The 17,214-nt window shown below is 46.4% G+C and overlaps 1 protein-coding gene across 2 annotated transcripts; it reads left to right on the forward strand.

Annotated features, from left to right (window-relative positions):
* The first annotated feature begins 5 nt into the window (after window positions 1-5).
* Window positions 6-9,420, forward strand: GLRX5 (glutaredoxin 5). Of its 2 annotated transcripts, XR_003682163.2 has the most exons (3): window positions 6-376; window positions 3,248-3,614; window positions 8,779-8,865. XR_003682163.2 is itself a non-coding variant. In XM_024131032.3 (2 exons), the coding sequence occupies exons 1-2, from the start codon at window positions 91-93 to the stop codon at window positions 8,955-8,957; spliced, it is 465 nt and encodes a 154-aa protein (XP_023986800.1). In that variant the 5' UTR covers window positions 23-90; the 3' UTR covers window positions 8,958-9,420. The 2 variants fall into 2 exon arrangements, 1 of the variants encoding a protein (XP_023986800.1); XM_024131032.3 differs by lacking the exon at window positions 3,248-3,614 and having other exon boundaries at window positions 23-376; window positions 8,779-9,420.
* The last annotated feature ends 7,794 nt before the right edge of the window (window positions 9,421-17,214 follow it).

Here is a 17,214-nt window from a genome sequence, read left to right on the forward strand (position 1 = left end):
TGGCCGGGCCTCCGCGGGCCGGGCCCCGGGAAGGCTTCAGCTGGCTAGCCCAGGCCCTTGGCCATCGAGAGCTTCGGCCAGCTTGCCGGGATGAGCGGGTCCCTGGGCCGGGCCGCTGCGGCTCTGCTCCGTTGGGGGCGCGGCGCGGGCGGCGGCCTGCGGGGCCAGGGCGTGCGGGCGGCGAGCTCGGGCGGCAGCGGCTCGTCGGAGCGCCTGGACGCGCTGGTGAAGAAGGACAGGGTGGTGGTCTTCCTAAAGGGGACTCCGGAGCAGCCCCAGTGCGGCTTCAGCAACGCCGTGGTGCAGATCCTGCGGCTGCACGGCGTCCGCGACTACGCGGCCTACAACGTGCTGGACGACCCCCAGCTCCGGCAAGGTCAGAGCCGGCTGGGGGCGGGGGCGGGGCTGGGGGGCGACCGGCCGAGGCCACTCTGCGGGGTCGAGGGTCTGTCGGGCAAGGTCCGTCCGGGGGCTCGAGGGGAGTCCAGACACGAGCTTCCACACGGGTCTGGGGTGGGGGCCTGATCGACTTGAACTGGATCTCGAGGATCTGGGCCTCTGGGCCAGCTTGGGCAATGGAGTAAGTCCTAGCGGTTCCCGGTCCTCACTCTGAGCTTAAAAAGGCATTTCGGGGCCAGTAGCCTTCGGCTGAATCCAAGGAGCGTGGTCAGCAGCCTGACTTCCTGCTCTGCAGGGCTGGGGAAGTGGGCAGAGAGGGATACAGGAAGAGCCATTAAGAGGTAGGCACTTCGGGGACACTTTGAGGGGCTGCCCTGTCTCGTGGATGAGGAGCACGTGCTGTTGATGGCGGGGGGAGGGTCGAGGTTGCCCTTGTCTGAGGCTATAGGGGGTCAGAGGCTGGCCTGTCGTGCCTCAAGGCTCGGGGTGCCAGGGACCGTTCTCTGTTGCTTATACAGCAGCGGTTGACACAGCTTTTGGACAGGTCTCAGTTGGGATCTGGTGTGGGAGAAAAAGACATGAAATTTATTTTTAGATACTCAAGGACGGTGGAGATTTGTGGTGGCAGGGATTGGAAAGGCTTTTGGGGAGAGGGATGAGGAATGACTCCTGGGCCCTAGCTCACTCAGGCTTGGAGCTCCAGGAGCCAGTCAGGATCTGGGGCAGACACAGTAGTGTCTGTGACTTTTCAGTGGCCCAGAGGGGAGGATGGAGGGCCCTGACAGTTAACTAGTATCTTTTCTGATGAGCACCTTGCTGAGAACCTTACCTGCCCTCTTCTATTTTATCTTAGTGGGGGAGGAGAGAGAGGCCAGAACACCCGGGTCTGCTCCTTGGCTGGGGTGGGTGGGGTTGGTGGAGGCATGGGGGGACCGTGCCTGGACCCCCTGAAGGGTGGCATTCCAGGTGGACTTTCAGTGACTGAGTTCTCCCTGAGTTTCCTGCTGTTGTTTAGTGACAGTGTTCTAAAAAATGTTTTAGGGCATCGAGTTCTATGGTAGTCTGCATTCAGAGTTCTGTATTTTGCTCTTCTACAGTTGAAGGTGTCAATCAGTCATTCCAACAGAGATGGGACGGGCCGGCGTCAGGGAAAGAGGCTTTGGGTTAGACTCCTTTGGCCAATCAGCTGTGCAACCCGAAGCAAGTCACATGACTGCATTTTCCTTTTCGATAATATGAGGATAATGAAACCACACTGGCAAAGGTTTTGTGAGGAAAAAAGGGAAAATAAAACTTTTAGAAAGTGCCTGTTCTCTTATCTCGCACTCAGAAGGCATCCATTAAATGTCAACTATTTTATTATTAGCACTTTATGGTTTAAAAAGTATTTTTTCCCCTGGAATCTAATCCTTATAGAACTCTCGGTTTTGGTGGATGGAAACAAGGAGCGAAGGCAGCTTAGAGTTACCAGAAGGCATGTGTAACATTACCGTGTGCTCTGCCTGTGGTCCTCCCTTCCTGGACCACTGGAATGCTACCGATTGCTGGCTTTTTTCACATACAGGGTGATCTGCAGTCTTCGTGCAGCAGCAGTGGTGTCTCTGCCTAAAAGATAAGATAGGAGAAAACTACTCTGTAATCTTTCTGCCTGGGCCTTGCCTCAGGCCGCTTGCGAATTGCCACTGTGGCCCTCAGTAAAACGTTGTGTTGTTGCTATCTTGCTTAGCTTAAAGTTTTGAGAGTCTTTGGTTTATGAATTTCTGTTCTCCTGTTTAATATAACCAGAGATGGTGTAACTGAATCACTTTGCTGTACACCTGAAACATTGTACGTCCAACTATACTTGAATTAAAACATTTTTTTTTGCAATATAACCAGAGATGGGCTATACTGGAATATGGCCAGTAAACTGAGAGTAACAGCGGGAATAAGAATGTTTGCCGAGAGCACTTACGTATCTGACTTCCAGTCTTCTGTTCTTAAGCGTTCAAACAATAGCACCGGGAATTTAACCCTTAAATTTCTTGACCATTGAGCTTCATCAGGCCCTTACTTTTAGTTAGTGAATGTGTTGCATATACATATTGAACATAACACGTCTTTCGCTGCCTAGAAAAGTAAACATTAGGGTAAGTATTAACCTCTAGACTAGGGCAGGGTGGTGTAAGCACGTCATTAGAGTGGGGATTAGTTTAGCCAGGGTGAGGCTTTAAAACAAGATTCTTGGTCTTTTTGCTCTCCACACCTTCAGGTTTACCAAGAGAGACTGACAGGCTGTCTGATGCTTGATTTTGCCAACTAAAGATATGTCTGTGAACTTTTCCCAGACCCAGGGTCACTTCTAGTAACGGGATAGGGGCTTCTGCAAAATTGGCCTTTCCTGTTTTCTTGTGCCAGAGAAGGCTGAGTTTTAGAAAGGACCCAAGTCGGAGGAAGACCCTCAGACACTGTCTCCTAGTTCTGGGCACTGGGTCCAGGGGGTATGATGCACAGAGCTGTCAGCCTGAGGCCTGAGACCCAAAGAACCAAAGCGACTGAGGCAGCTTTGCGTTTGGGCCTTCCTCAAGGTTTGTTCCCTTTTAAAAATCTGGAGCACCCCACAAGACGGCCGCAGAGGGATAGGGTCACGGTGGATGGACGTCACCATAGCCTGCTCTTGGTCTTAACGAAGACTAATCTTTACTTTCCGTTGCAAAAGTAACATGTGCTCACGGGAGAAATTTGGAAAACACGGAAAATCAAAAGAAAAGGAAAATCCCCTTTAATTCCGTATAAACCATAAACCATTATGATTAACATTTGGATCTAGTTTCTAACAGCTTTTTTGTTTTTCTTTCTTTTTTAACAGAGTTGAGATCACCCATGTCTATGTATAGCATTTTGCCCTCCTGGGAGCAGGGGACGCGTCTCCTGCGACTCCCTGAGCACTGCGTGTGATGCTTATGCAAAGCGAGCTTTCAGTGCGTGTCTTCATGAATAAATAAATGCTGCTTTTATTTATCGTTTTATCGTAAACTCTCTTCCCTGCTCTTAAAAACATTACAGACCCTCGAAGTTCTGCCTCCGCAGATCACCACTGTATTCCTCGGATCGGGAAGAGCGTCTGTTGAATGAATACCCATCATCCTATTGTTGCATGGTTATTAAGCATTTGAAAATATGCCCAGCCTTTCCGGTATCAAGGAATTTAAGGCAGTAGTAGAACTATGATGTTGGTAAGCATTAAAAATCAGATAACAGGGCTTCCCTGGTGGCGCAGTGGTTGCGAGTCCGCCTGCCGATGCGGGGGACGCGGGTTCGCGCCCCGGTCCGGGAGGATCCCATATGCCGCGGAGCGGCTGGGCCCGTGAGCCGTGGCCGCCGAGCCTGCGCGTCCGGAGCCTGCGCTCCGCAACGGGAGAGGCCACGACGGTGAGAGGCCCGCGTACCGCAAAAAAAAAAAAAAAAAATCAGATAACAAGTGTGTGTAGGGGTGTGGTGGGCAGGTTGTATGCTGCAGATGGGGGTATAAGGTGGCGCCCACACTTGGAAGGAGTGACTCTCAGTGCCCAGTCAAGGTGGAGGTGAACAGAGCCGAACACCCGGCTCTTTCACTCCCGGGTATTTAGGCTGCATCAGGGATCGACGAGCTTCCTTGTAAAGGGCCAGAGAGTAAAGAGTTTAGGCTTTGGGGGCCTGGTGGTCTCTGTTACCCCTATTCAGCTCTGCTGTTATGGTGTACAGCAGCCCGGGACAACACATCGACGAGTGAGCGGGGCGAAGTTCCAGTATCACTTTATTTACAAAAGGATGTGGACCGGCTTTGGCCCGAAGGCCGTAGTTTGCCACCCCTTTGTCTAGAGAGACCGTCCCCTGCATGTGAGCTAGGAGATGTGAGCTAGACGTAAGGGTGAGCACTGCAGTGTTCCTTGTAATAATGAAAAGGGGGCAAGAACAGACCTTGGTCTGTTAGCAGCAGACGGAAGAAAGCAACTGTAGCTTAGTCATATGATGGAAAACTAAATTGTGGTTAAAATGAATCAGATCTAGGGACTGCCCTGGTGGCGCAGTGGTTAAGAATCCACCTGCCAATGCAGGGGACACAGGTTCAGTCCCTGGTCTGGGAAGACCCCCACATGCTGCGGAGCAGCTAGGCCCATGCACCACAACTGCTGTCCCTGTGCTCTAGAGCCCGCGAGTCACAACTACTGAAGCCCGCGTGCCGCGACTACTCAGCCCGTGCGCCGCAACTGCTGAAGCCCGCATGCCTAGAGCCCACGCTTGGCAACGAGAGAAGCCACCGCAATGAGAAGCCCGCGCACCGCAACGAAGAGTCGCCCCCGCTCTCCACAACTAGAGAAAGCCGCACAGCAACAAAGACCCAACGCAGCCAAAAATTTTTTAAATTAAAAAAAAAAAAAAGAGAGTTAGATCTAGATGTATTCTCAGAAAAGGCGATGCTTAGTCAAAAAGCAAGTTGCAAAAGGGTAATTGTGGCTTAACGCCGTTTGTGTCTATAAATGTTAAAGGTGTGGAACAGTCCCATGGATTGTAGATCCATGTGTCGTGCAGGTGGGGCTCACGGGGGGGCAGGAGTGACAGATGCCAGCCCCCGGCCAGAGACCACCTCTGGTGGTCAAGAACCTGGCCTTTGGACTCCTAGACACCTGGACTCAAATCCTGTCTCCACCGTATGCCAGCACTGTGACGTTGGTTAAGTTATTGGTTGGTTAAGGCTCTCTGAGCCTTCATTTCTTCATCTGTAAAATAGGGATAATTATACATACCTTGTAGGAATTTTGTAAAGATGAAATGAGATTAGATATGTGAAAAACTTCGAGTATGAAACCCAAGAACCCTTAGCTCAGTAAATGGTATTTTTATTATTGCATGGCATACTTCACTGGTATTTTTCCTGCATTCTTTCCCTCTGTTTTCCCCATTGCGTACACTGTCAGGAAAGCATTCCTGTGGAGGGTGGGGTAGAGGACGCTGACGTGGAGAGAGTAGCCACAGTGCACCTGGCGCTGTGGGAGCTTAATTTATTTCACCAGTGATATCTTATTTAATCTTCATAACAAATATGTGAGGCATAGAGTTATTCCCCTTTTACAGAAAAGGAAACAGGTTGAGAGATGAGCAGATTTATCTGAGACTGTATTTACAAGCCCGCCAGCCACAGTCTGCTGACCCCTAAACCAGTGCCTTGTCCCTCGGCACCGTGGTTTACTTTTTGTCAAGCGGTGCTAACATCATTCTCTCAAGTTACGGAAGATGGAGAAATCTGTGATTCCAGGAGGAGGTGACATGACTTGCGCGAGGAACAGAGCCTCGTTAAGCGGCGGAGTTGGCGTCAACCTGCGTGGGACTCTGAAGCTCGTGTACTGAAAATCTGCCGGGAGAAAAGAAAGCTATAATCGTGGTGCTTTTACGATTATTGTCCAAACCAGGAACGAGGTCCAATATTCTGAAATGTCATGACTTTTGAAAAGTACCTTTTGAAAGTTCTGGAAGGGAATTTTCCAGAACATTTTCTCCCCTCTGGCTTGATACTTTAGAACATTACATTTTTTTTGGTGGGACAGTAGTTGTATGTAGAACTGATTTTGTAAGACAGCCTCCTAACTCCCAGTCCTAGTGTTAACCTGTTACATAACTTGGCGGTCAACATTTTCTGTCCCAAACTGAATCACAGTGTGTCATCTATAAAATATGGTTATCATTAAAATCCATTCTTGGGTATGATCTTCTAATTTTCAAGAGTTGCTCTCTGATTCTGAGTTATTCCATGTGATACTTAACAAGAATTATCACTGTATATTGCAGTTACCGAAAATTTAAAGGGTGAGAAAAATGAGCCATGTTTAAACAATTAATTGTGAATCGGTAGAATTCGTTTTAGTTTTCAATTTATGAATGTAGTCTTGCTGGAAGTTTCTCACTTCACTCTGTAGGAAGCAATTTGGGTATTTCCTTAAATATTTAAACTTGTAATCAGACTTTTTAAACGTGGAAAACGGCATCGTTTTTAGGAGAGATGCCAGAGCTTTGCTTTGACAACAGCTGCCTGTAACACTTGATAATCTAAAAATTAAAGAAGTCGTTAAGTTTAATTTTGATAAACTATCAGCTGGTAGGCACCTTGGATGCTGTCACAATGCCATGTGTTCTGAGGTGGGTTCTTCTGAGTTCTTGAAGTTATTAGGACAGTCACAGGCCGAGGGGTTTGGAAGGAGTTAGCCTCCCTTGCGTGTGCCTGTATGTTGGATGTTCAGGATGGTGAAAAGCCCACTTATTTTGCTAGTTTTGGTGGTTAGGGTGGATTTCCTTCCTTCCATTATAGTTGGGACGTATGGTCTGAAACAATGTAACGTTCAGTTGTTGCCTAATGCTTTGGTTGAGTGTAGTACCATTAAAACGATTGATGAAAGCAAGTCATTCTTTTACTCAACAAAGATTTTATTTTAAAAAATTGTACTTTTTAGGATTAAACATGTGGTTTTGGGTGGCCCTCAGATGGCAAATTTGTTTTCACCCTTGGTGTGTTTCAAAAATTGTAGGCACTCACCAAAAGAATCAGTAGATATTCATTGCCATGAAAAGCTTAATGCAGTGTATTAGTAATTGGAGAAAAAACCCCAGATATAATATTGTGCAGATAAATGGTTCACGTACATAAATGTAACAGATATTTAAGAAAGTTTAGAAGTAAAAAGTTCCTATTCTGAACGTTTCTTAATCTCCCCCCATCATAAAGTAAAAAAAGATGTGTTATTGGAAACGTAAAGTTAAGTTCTGATAGACTCTTTGTGTTTGAGGATAGAGGTTAAAAAAAAAAAATCCAAAACATACAGCTTACATGCTGAGTAATTGTTTATGTAGCACCAAACATCAGAGTGATGAAAAACTTGAATTCAAAAAAAACCAAAACCTGAATTCATCAGGGTATTCAAGTATAAAGACATTCTGATGGTTAATGGAATTTGCCCTTTATTGGTAACCTCCAAACCTCTAGCGGATTTTTTTTTTTAAACAGAAACCCAGAGTGGCTTAGAAGTGAGCTTTTCAGGGCCTATAACGTTGTAACCATTTCTCTATGCATGAAGTCTGTCTGCAGAAGAAAGATAAAGCTCTCTACTGGGGGCCCTTTAGCGCTGGCGAAGTTGCTGTTTTTTAGAAAGCAGTGACTTTTAAAAGAGAAAAACACATGGTATCTTGGGACTGTTATTTGTAATATAACTCATATTGGTAATCTTATTTGGTAAAACTCATCTGATAATAAATGATAGGGCATCAAGAAAAAGGTTTTGTATTTTTAGTTTGTTTACACAAAAACCACCACTTGACTGATTTCTAAAATTTGTTTAATATTGTCTTTTGCCTGAAGAATTTGTTGACTTTTTTGTTTCGCTTATTTGTACATTTAAAAAAGTATACTTCATCTCAACCTCTGAGTAGAAAAGGAAGTAAAAGCTAAGGAGGAATTTAGAAAAGAGTGATCTTTTCTGCCTTAAGATTGAAACCACATTTCCTTCATAGCCATCATTCTTGTGGCCCAGCCCTGAACAGAATCATCGCATGGCTGCACTGTCCCTGAACGTACTTCATCTCGGTGTGTCCTCAAAGCCATTGTCTCTTAGGGCAGGGAGTGGGTCTCACTCACCCCGCGGCCCTGCGCCTGGCCCAGGACGTGGGCCTTCATGAGCTTTGGGCCTTTCCTTCATTTCACTCAGTCCCTGCGAGTTCTGAGCTGAGCCAGATCAGCTGTCCCATGGAGAGCTCATCTGAGGGGCTGAATAGGACGAGGGCCACAGTCTAGCCACAGGAGAGGGATTTTTCTTTGGGTAAAAGAATTATTAAAGATCAAAGCCAATGACTCAGTGTCTGTAAATTCACCAGCCAAGACAGGCACAGAAAACATTAGGCGGGGGCTACCCCGTGTGCCAGTGAGTTACCATGATGGATCCATGTTCAGTAGTCCATTTGGGAATGGAGTGGCATTTCTTTCGTTTGTTTGTTTTGCTGAAGATGTGGCCTGCAGAAGCATGGGGAATATAGCCTTGTGTATCTTGTGTCACCTGCATTAACCAGTCAAGTTCTCTGCCATTAATCCTGGGTCGATTGTGTGTCAGTTAGTTTATGAGAGCCTTACTTAACCTGATTCTCATAAAAACTTTGTGAGATAAGGGTGGAAACAGAGGATGGAGGCCTCACTGTTTAGAATTGGAAGAGTCAGTGGTCCATTCAGCTCTAAAGTTTATGCTCTTTGTAGCAAATACACGGTCCCCCAGGGATGGGGAGCCAGGAAGGGTTACGGGGTGTCCCTAGGAGCAGGGAAACGTATTTTGCCGTACAAGTATTTGGCCACTGAAATGACGCTTAAATGTTCTTTCCCCGTAGGCATTAAAGACTATTCCAACTGGCCCACCATCCCGCAAGTGTACCTCAACGGCGAGTTCGTAGGCGGCTGTGACATTCTTCTGCAGATGCACCAGAACGGGGACCTGGTGGAAGAACTGAAAAAGCTGGGGATCCGCTCCGCCCTCTTAGGTGAAAAGAAAGATCAAGACTCAAAGTGAGGGTGGCCCAGGCGAGGAAGCCGCTGGTGCCAGAGTCTCACTGCCAGAAAAGCCTTCCCGAGTCTGGTTTTTGCTCTTCAGATGACTATTTGCACTGATTCCTCCAGTTTGTAAGCAGCCCGGTGATTTTAGCATGTCTGGTGTTTGAGCAAGGAATATCCTATCGTGAACGTAATTGTAACCACTGCACTGTCATAATCAATGTTGTACGACGAGATTGCTGTAAACACAATTCCTTCTTATGTTGTCCTTTGCTCTTTGCTTGATTTACTCCTAGGAGTAAACCTAGGAGCTTTTGAATCATTATTATTCATGAGTCCTCTGCAAATATGTCATTCTGCAAAGATAATACACCCCCCATCCCCAATTTTTTGTAATTTGTTCTGTTAAGAAAAATGATGGACAAGGAAGAAAATAAGATAACCGGGGTGTTGTTTTTTAAAATAAACTGCCAACCCAGGGACACCACGTGTGAGTTGTTAATCTGAATAGCAATAAGTATTTGTCTTCGTCCGTTTGGGATGCTGTAACAAAATACCGCAGACTGAATGGCTTATAAACAACAGATATTGATTCTCACGGTCCTGGAAGGTGGAAGTCCAAGATCAAGGCTGTAGCATGTCAGGTGCATGGTGAGGGCCTGCTCCTGCTTCACAGACAGCTGTGTTCCCACTGTTCTCACAGAAGCTCTCTGGGGTCCCTTTTATAAGGGCACTGATCCCATTTATGGGGGCTCCACCCTCATGACCTCATCACCTCCCGAAGGCCCCACCTCCTAACACCATCCCTTTGGAAGTTATATGTCAGCATAGGAATTTTGAGGGGGACACAGACATTCAGTCTATAAGGACTTTTAGCACCTCTGACCTTTTGATTTTAGGAATTAAGAGTGATTCTCATTCATACTCTTCTGTGAAATATGCCACAAAAATTGCCATCAAGCTGTACTCTAATTTTTCGAAGGGAAGTAAGTGTTGCGAATGCTGAGAGGTGTTGATGATCCATTTGGAGGCTTGGGCGGACTGGCAAGAAGTGAGGTGGGAAGGCTGCAGGGGGTCGCCCTGCTCACCCTTCTCTGAAGACCTGTGCTTGGCCACCTGCACTGCACTTGGACAGGAAGCAGCATTAGCAGCCATCCAAAGAATGGGATCTCATGAGTATTTTATTCCTTAAAAATGGGGCCTTTGGGCTTCCCTGGTGGTGCAGTGGTTAAGAATCTGCCTGCTAATTCAGGGGACATGGGTTCGAGCCCCGGTCCGGGAAAATCCCACATGCCGCAGATCAACTAAGCCCATGCACCACAACTACTGAGCCTGCGCTCTAGAGCCCGTGAGCCACAACTACTGAAGCCCACGTGCCTAGAGCCCGTGCTCCACAGCAAGATAAGCCACTGCAATGAGAAGCCTGCACACCACAACAAAGAGGAGCCCTGCTTGCCGCAACCAGAGAAAAGGCAGCACGCAGCATTGAAGACCCAATGCAACCAAAAATAATAAATAAATAAAAGATAAATTTAAAAAAAGAATAGATGCCTAAAACACCTAAAATTAAAAAAAAATAAAATGGGGCCTTTATAAAAAAGGACATAATTGGAATCATAGCCAAGATCTTCCAGTACATGGTGTCTTTTACCAAGACTGTGCTTCTCCGCCTAGGCTGGAGGTGGAGCTAGAGGTAAGCTTTACATCAAGCGACTCGTGGGAAGAAAGCCCATCCTGTCACCCTGTGCCTTTGGGTCCGCAGAAGCCTTCATTCATCTCCAAGGGCTTGCTTAAACAGAGCATTTATTTAGAAGCACATCTTTACAGTGGCAGAGGTAAGAAGAAGCTGCATTTTTTTAAAAATTATTTATTTATTTTTGGTTGTGTTGGGTCTTCGTTGCTGCGCGAGGGCTTTCTTTAGTTGCGGCGAGCGGGGGCTACTCTTCGTTGCGCTGCGCGGGTTTCTCATTGCAGTGGCTTCTCTTGTGGAGCACGGGCTCTAGGAGTGCGGGCTCAGTAGTTGTGGCGCACGGGCTTAGTTGCTCCACGTCATATGGGATCTTCCCGGACCAGGGATCGAACCCGTTTCCCCTGCCAATGCGGGCAGATTCTTAACCACTGCGCCACCAGGGAAGCCCGAAGCTGCATTTTTTTAATGAAAAGAGCAAAAATGACAAGGAAAGAGGGATGGCTTATTTCCCCGGAGCTGTTCTGGAGGCTTGTTCTGTGTTGATTATTGAGTTTACATGAGTGCCACTTGGAAAAGCTCTGAAAACGGACAGACTTGGCGGGGTAAGGATTGACCTGCCGGGTGGTCTTGTAGCTCATAGCTCCGGGCTCCATCCTTCCCCCAGAGGTTGTGAGATTCCCAGGAGAAAAGAAAGGCAAGTTGTAGCCCATCCCCACATCCGTGGGGACTGGCCTGTCCGGTGAGAGGACTGCCCCTCGTAAATTACAGAGCTCAGGGCTTCAGGGAAAAGAAAAGCAGATTACTGCCACAAAAAGGTTTATATTACGTGCATTGTATACTGCATCCCATCAATACCTTTTGGGTCTGCTCTAAGCGAAGAGCTTACACAGACCCTTGGAGGAGGTTGGAGCTCACTTGTTGGAAGCACTTTGCTTTACAAATGAGAGTGAGGACACTGGAAGGAAGCCCTGTCTGTGCTCAGAGCTGCCTGTGCTGCTGCCACGTGGTGGGCGAGCCGGGGCTGTGACCTTGTCCTTTGGAAAGAATACCGTTAACAAATCACTTTTTACTGTCCCTGGATGAGTACCAGGCCGTGGGGCACACACGAGTCTGCAAAATTCTCCCTTGCCTTCACATCTGGTGTGTAATAGGGTACCTTTCCATAATTTTGCTCCTTTTGGCTTTTCCTTAAACCTGCCTATGTCCCCTTAGGGTTCATCTAAAACATGAAATGATAAGAAACTTATTTGTAGGGAAACATCGATGTAGGAAACCTCCCTGGAATATTAGCACTAGGGGAGAGTTGCTAGGCGAATAATTTGACTCAGATGCTTATGAATCATAGTGAGATCATATCAGTCACCAGAGAGCTTAAAAGTTTAAGGAATCACTGAGCTCTACAAGAAATGGAAATGTTCTTTCCAAAGTTAATTAATCCATTTTTTCTCTATGCTTGACAAGTCTCTGCCAAGCGGGAAATTGAAGATGCTATCTGATGTCAGTCTGAATAACTTTAATGATCTGCATAATTAGAATTCGCTGTGATAATTAGAACAGTGACACCAAAGTTCATTGTACAAACAGCAATATCACACATCATCTATTTAAAAATGCAAGGTCCACTTCACAGCTTTCCACTATAGGACACTGGCTTGTATCATTTGATTTGATTTATGTCACAACTTCAGTCCTGTGTTATTAGACCGTTTAGAAACAGATGAAGTTATTTTAGAACATTCGTATGAGTTGAGGTAGTTTTTGTCTCGTAAGCTGGTAGTTACATAAATGTCATTACACTTCATTTAAGTTTGGGAGATATTTTAGAACAGCAGGTAAGTTTTAAGGCGTCTTGGGTTTCTTGTTATTGGCCCTATTGAATTGACTTGGGTAGAATCTGGGACCTCAAGCTTTCCTGTAATTACCAACGCCCCAGCAGCTAGCTTGAGAAAGAACTCTTGTAAATTTATTAACCAGCTTGGTTATTTAGAGGAAAATTGTTTCTTGAGAGGTTGGGTCCCTTGGTGTTCGTGACAGGAGAGATCAGGCTAAGGGTTCAGAGGATCCACCTTCATGCTGGCCAAGTTATGTTGGAGTACATTTAAACCAGAGGCAAGGAAGCTACCAGGTGGGTTCCGGAGAGTCACTGACGGGCAAAAATAGATACCGGTGGATGGTCACACCAAAAGGAGCTGATCTGATAGCTATTAAAAAGGATAGATTTCTTAATCCAGTTGAGAATTGTGTTTTTTTTTTTTTTTTTTTTGGCTGTGCCAAATGCGGTTCCCTGCCCAGGGATCGGACCTGTGCCCCCCTGCAGTGTAAGCGCAGAGTCTCAACCACGGGACCGCCGGGGGGGGTCCCATACGCTAGTTAATTTGAGGGAGAGGGGAGGAACAGTGAAAGGGGCAAGAGCTGTTGTCAAGCCACCCACAACGTGGCCAAGGTGGACTTGTGGGAAGTCGCATCCCGTCCTGTTTCCTGAGAGCAGTGTCACTGCAGGTCTTTAGGCTGCGTGGGCTGTGCAGTTGAGCTGGGAGCAGATCTGGCCTGAAAGCCTACGTGCACCTTGCTTCGAAGGCCTTTTCCCCGACTGCAGCCAGAATGGCCTTCCACAGACACACTGCTTACACTTCTCACTCCCCTACTTACAGACCTCCCAGGTCGCTGCCGCAGAAGGCCTTCCCTCACTTCCCTGCTTTGTCCCCACGGCACCAGATTGTCATTGCCCTTTTGCTTGGCTTCACTCGAGGATCCGCTATTGCTAGCAGATGTAGTGCTTAGAAAAATATGTAAAAAATAAGCAAAGGATTCTCTTTCTCCGTGCTGTCCTGATGAGTCACAAGAAGCGTTAGGTCTTTGCGGTTCACCAGGGTAGCGGCACAGGGCGACCCCTAAGAGCTTGGGTCTGGATCAAACTTCCTGGATTCCCATCCCATTTCTTCCCAGATGTGGACTGGCCTCAGACACATTAATAACCTCCCTTGCCTACCCTACTGAACAGGACAGTGGTGAACGTCACCGTCCCCGACATCAGGCTTGTTATGAGCTGGGAGAATCCACATCAAAAGCCAAGCCCATAATAAGCTTTCCAGATAGGTTGACCTCCATGGTTACCTTGGACTAGATCTGGACTTGATTGCGGTATATTACTCACCATCGCCGTTAGGCTTCAGGGAGTGGAGCTAAGTCCATATTTATTAACAGGCCATTGTTTGGTTGTCCTCAGAGCATGGGGACTCATCTCTGAAGGTCAATGACAAGATCTAATATTTGTGATAATCTCAGTGGCGTGTGCCCATTATTCACCTGTTCTTGGGGCTGGGGTCGGGAGGGCCCTGAGACAGAAAGAATTCCCTGTAAATTACTTTTCCACGACTATAGTTGGACTTATTGCCCCTGAGTTTTAATTTGTTTTTAATATTATTTCTATTTCATGCAGTGGGAAGTCTGTACTACTGAACTGATAGGTTAGAATAGGTTTTATTGTGTGGAGGTATGCTTGAAAGAACACAGTTTAACCTTGAGTTAATTCTAATTTAGCAGTAAAGGATTGTGATGCTGGGTTCTACTGTACCCAAGTAGTAATTTTCACAGGGATACGTTTTGCCAGGAAATAAGAGGTTGATAGGTCCTCTGGTTCACAGGAAGTTAGGTGATGAACTGCAGAAAATCTTTCCAGATTATTGGTAGGTCCGTCTAGTCCTAAACTGACAATGAGCCTTGGTAATCAGCAGAAGGGATGAGCCAGCCTTCTGGGGCGTCCATGCTAAGCCCTCAGCCCTAGATTATGCGATGGGACCTCTTCCCACTCTAGGCCCCAGGTCTGGGGCTGAGCCTTCAGCTGGGAGTCAGGTACCCCTGCCCCTACCCTCAGCCAGGGCAGGCTCAAATGCTTGGAATCTGAAGGAGAACTTCAGCAGTTCCTTTTACACATAAGCTGTAACCCTGAGAACCTAGAAGCACATTTCCCATTATCCTGGCTTTTTTTTCTTTTTTAAAATATTTATTTATTTATTTGGTTGCACCAGGTCTTAGCTGTGGCAGGGGGGCTCCTTAGTTGTGGCTCGCCAGCTCCTTAACTGCAGCATGTGGGCTCCTTAGTTGTTGCGTGCAAACTCTTAGTTGCAGCATGCATGTGGGATCTAGTTCCCTGACCAGGGATCTAACCTGGGCCCTCTGAATTGGGAGCGCAGAGTCTTAACCTCTGCGCCACCAGGGAAGTCCTATTTTTAGTTTTTAAAGGAAACTCCATACTGTTCTCTGTAGTGGCTACACCAATTTACATTCCCATCATCTGAGAGATATTTAGACGGTAGAATTGGAGGTGCTGGGATGAGGGAGAAGCAGACCTGAGTATGAAGCCCATGGCCTGGGAACTGACATTTCCTGCGCCAGTCATGGGATTTCAGACTTTTCTGTTGTGTAGGGCTTCCTGACACCAGAGACCACCGATAGTGTAAAAATGCACAAGCAATGGGTAGTGTTCCCAATTACATGGGTGCGGTGGGGAGTTTGGGAGAGGAAGTGAGAGAGGTAAACCTTGGCATCTTTTTAAACTTGGCCTGAGACCCACTGAGTGTGTAGATGGTGAGAGCCATGTGCTGTCAGAGGGCTGCCAGGAATCATCCATCAAATCCAGTCCTGTGAGAGGGGCTTGGAAGCCTGCACAGCCTGATCCCCAGCTTTCTAACCGCCACTAGTGTGTGGAATAGATCTTCATTAGCATAGATGCTGTTGAGGTTTTTGATCAATCCTGCCATCTGGTCCAAATAACTGACCCATCACTTTGAGGTTGTCTAAACCCTGGTAACAAACAGCGGGAACAAGAGGAGGCTTAGAATGTAGTCTTCATGGCTCAGCCTCCGGTTTGGGATAATAAAGCTTCTTGTGGAATTTACGCAGGTCTTCTTGGCCCTTGGCATTAAACAGTCTGTGTGTATGTGTGTGTGTGTGAAATAATTTTCATTTGGGGGGTTATTTATTAAATTGCAGCATTTCCCTATTAATAGATGTCTTCCAATCAACCGTTTTTGTTAGAGAGATCACAGCTCTGCTAGCAGTGAGTTAGGTTTGCTTAGAAATCAGTCATCAGTCCCATAGCATTTCCCAGGGCTCTGGGGTTTCTGCAACAGCTTTGGAGGCATCAAAGGAGAATGCAGAGAGTCTAAAATCTGGTTGAAAAAATCTGTATTTAAATGCCCTCTCAAACCACTGACACAAGTATAGATGTAGATATAGGTACATGTGTAGATTACAGATGCATCTAAATCTGTCATCCTTGGAGATCCTTTGTCACCGTTGAACTCAGCTTTGTCATCTCTAAAATGGGGTTAATAACAGTCTCTACCTTATGGAACTACTATGAGAATGAAACGAGATACTATCACCTAAAATTCTTGGCAAAGTTATCACTTATCTTTCATGTTTTTCTTCGTTTTTTCTTTTTCAAATTTTTCTTAGTTATTCTTTCTAGCTTCCTCTTCCTGATGAACTTCAGAATCATTCTGTCAACAGATTCCCTTTTTAACTTTTGCTCACCTGCACAGATTTGAGGCATTGAAAAATAGCTGTAATTGCAGCCTGTCCCCAGCCCTGCACAACACAGACTCCATCTGGCAGGAGATGTTTCCTCTTCCACCTCTTGGGAGCCAGTGGCCACTGACTTCACCTCTTCTGGCACCTGGGAGAAGCGGGAGCACTTCCTGTTGGCTGGGGGAGGCTTTGCTCATCACTCCACCAGCCTCCCCTTGGTGCCGGGATTCCTGCTTCTCCTGGGAGGCAGCCTGATGGGATACTGATGGTGACACTGATCTGATGCTGTGCTGATCCTAATGCCAGTGCTGATATTATTATCAGTTATAAGCACAACAGCAGCCCAATTACTATTTTTTGAGTGTTCTTGGTCAGGAACTGTGCCAATCATTTTTCATACTTTATCTTGTTTAAAGTAATCTATACAGTGCAGGGGTTGGACACTTTTTCTTTTTTTTTTTAATTTTTGAATTTTATTTATTTTTTTATACAGCAGGTCCCTATTAGTCATCTATTTTATACACATCAGTGTATACATGTCAATCCCAATCCCCCAATACATCACACCCCCCAGCCCCCGGCCGCTCTCCCCCCTTGGTGTCCATACCTTTGTTCTCTACATCTGTGTCTCAATTTCTGCCCTGCAAACCAGTGCACCTGTACCATTTTTCTAGGTTCCACATATATACGTTAATATACGATATTTGTTTTTCTCTTTCTGACTTACTTCACTCTGTATGACAGTCTCTAGATCCATCCACGTCTCCAAAAACGACCCAATTTCATTCCTTCTTACGGCTGAGTAACAGTCCATTGTATATATGTACCACATCTTCTCTGATGCCCGTTCTAACTGGTGTGAGGTGATACCTCATTGTAGTCTTGATTTGCATTTGTCTAATAATTAGTGATGTTGAGCAGATTTTCATGTGCTTCTAGGCCATCTGTATGTCTTCTTTGGAGAGATGTCTATTTAGGTCTTCTGCCCATTTTTTGATTGGGTTGTTTGTTTTTTTCATATTGAGCTGCATGAGCTGTTTATATATTTTGGAGA

The sequence above is a fragment of the Physeter macrocephalus genome, chromosome 11 (assembly GCF_002837175.3).
Source record: "Physeter macrocephalus isolate SW-GA chromosome 11, ASM283717v5, whole genome shotgun sequence".
Taxonomy (NCBI): domain Eukaryota; kingdom Metazoa; phylum Chordata; class Mammalia; order Artiodactyla; family Physeteridae; genus Physeter; species Physeter macrocephalus.

Excerpts from the sequence above, each read along its gene's own strand:
- GLRX5 (XM_024131032.3), top strand. The coding sequence starts at position 91 with ATGAGCGGGTCCCTGGGCCGGGCCGCTGCGGCTCTGCTCCGTTGGGGG. Across the intron at positions 377-8,778 it reads CGACCCCCAGCTCCGGCAAG|GCATTAAAGACTATTCCAAC; the intron begins GTCAGAGCCGGC and ends CTTTCCCCGTAG.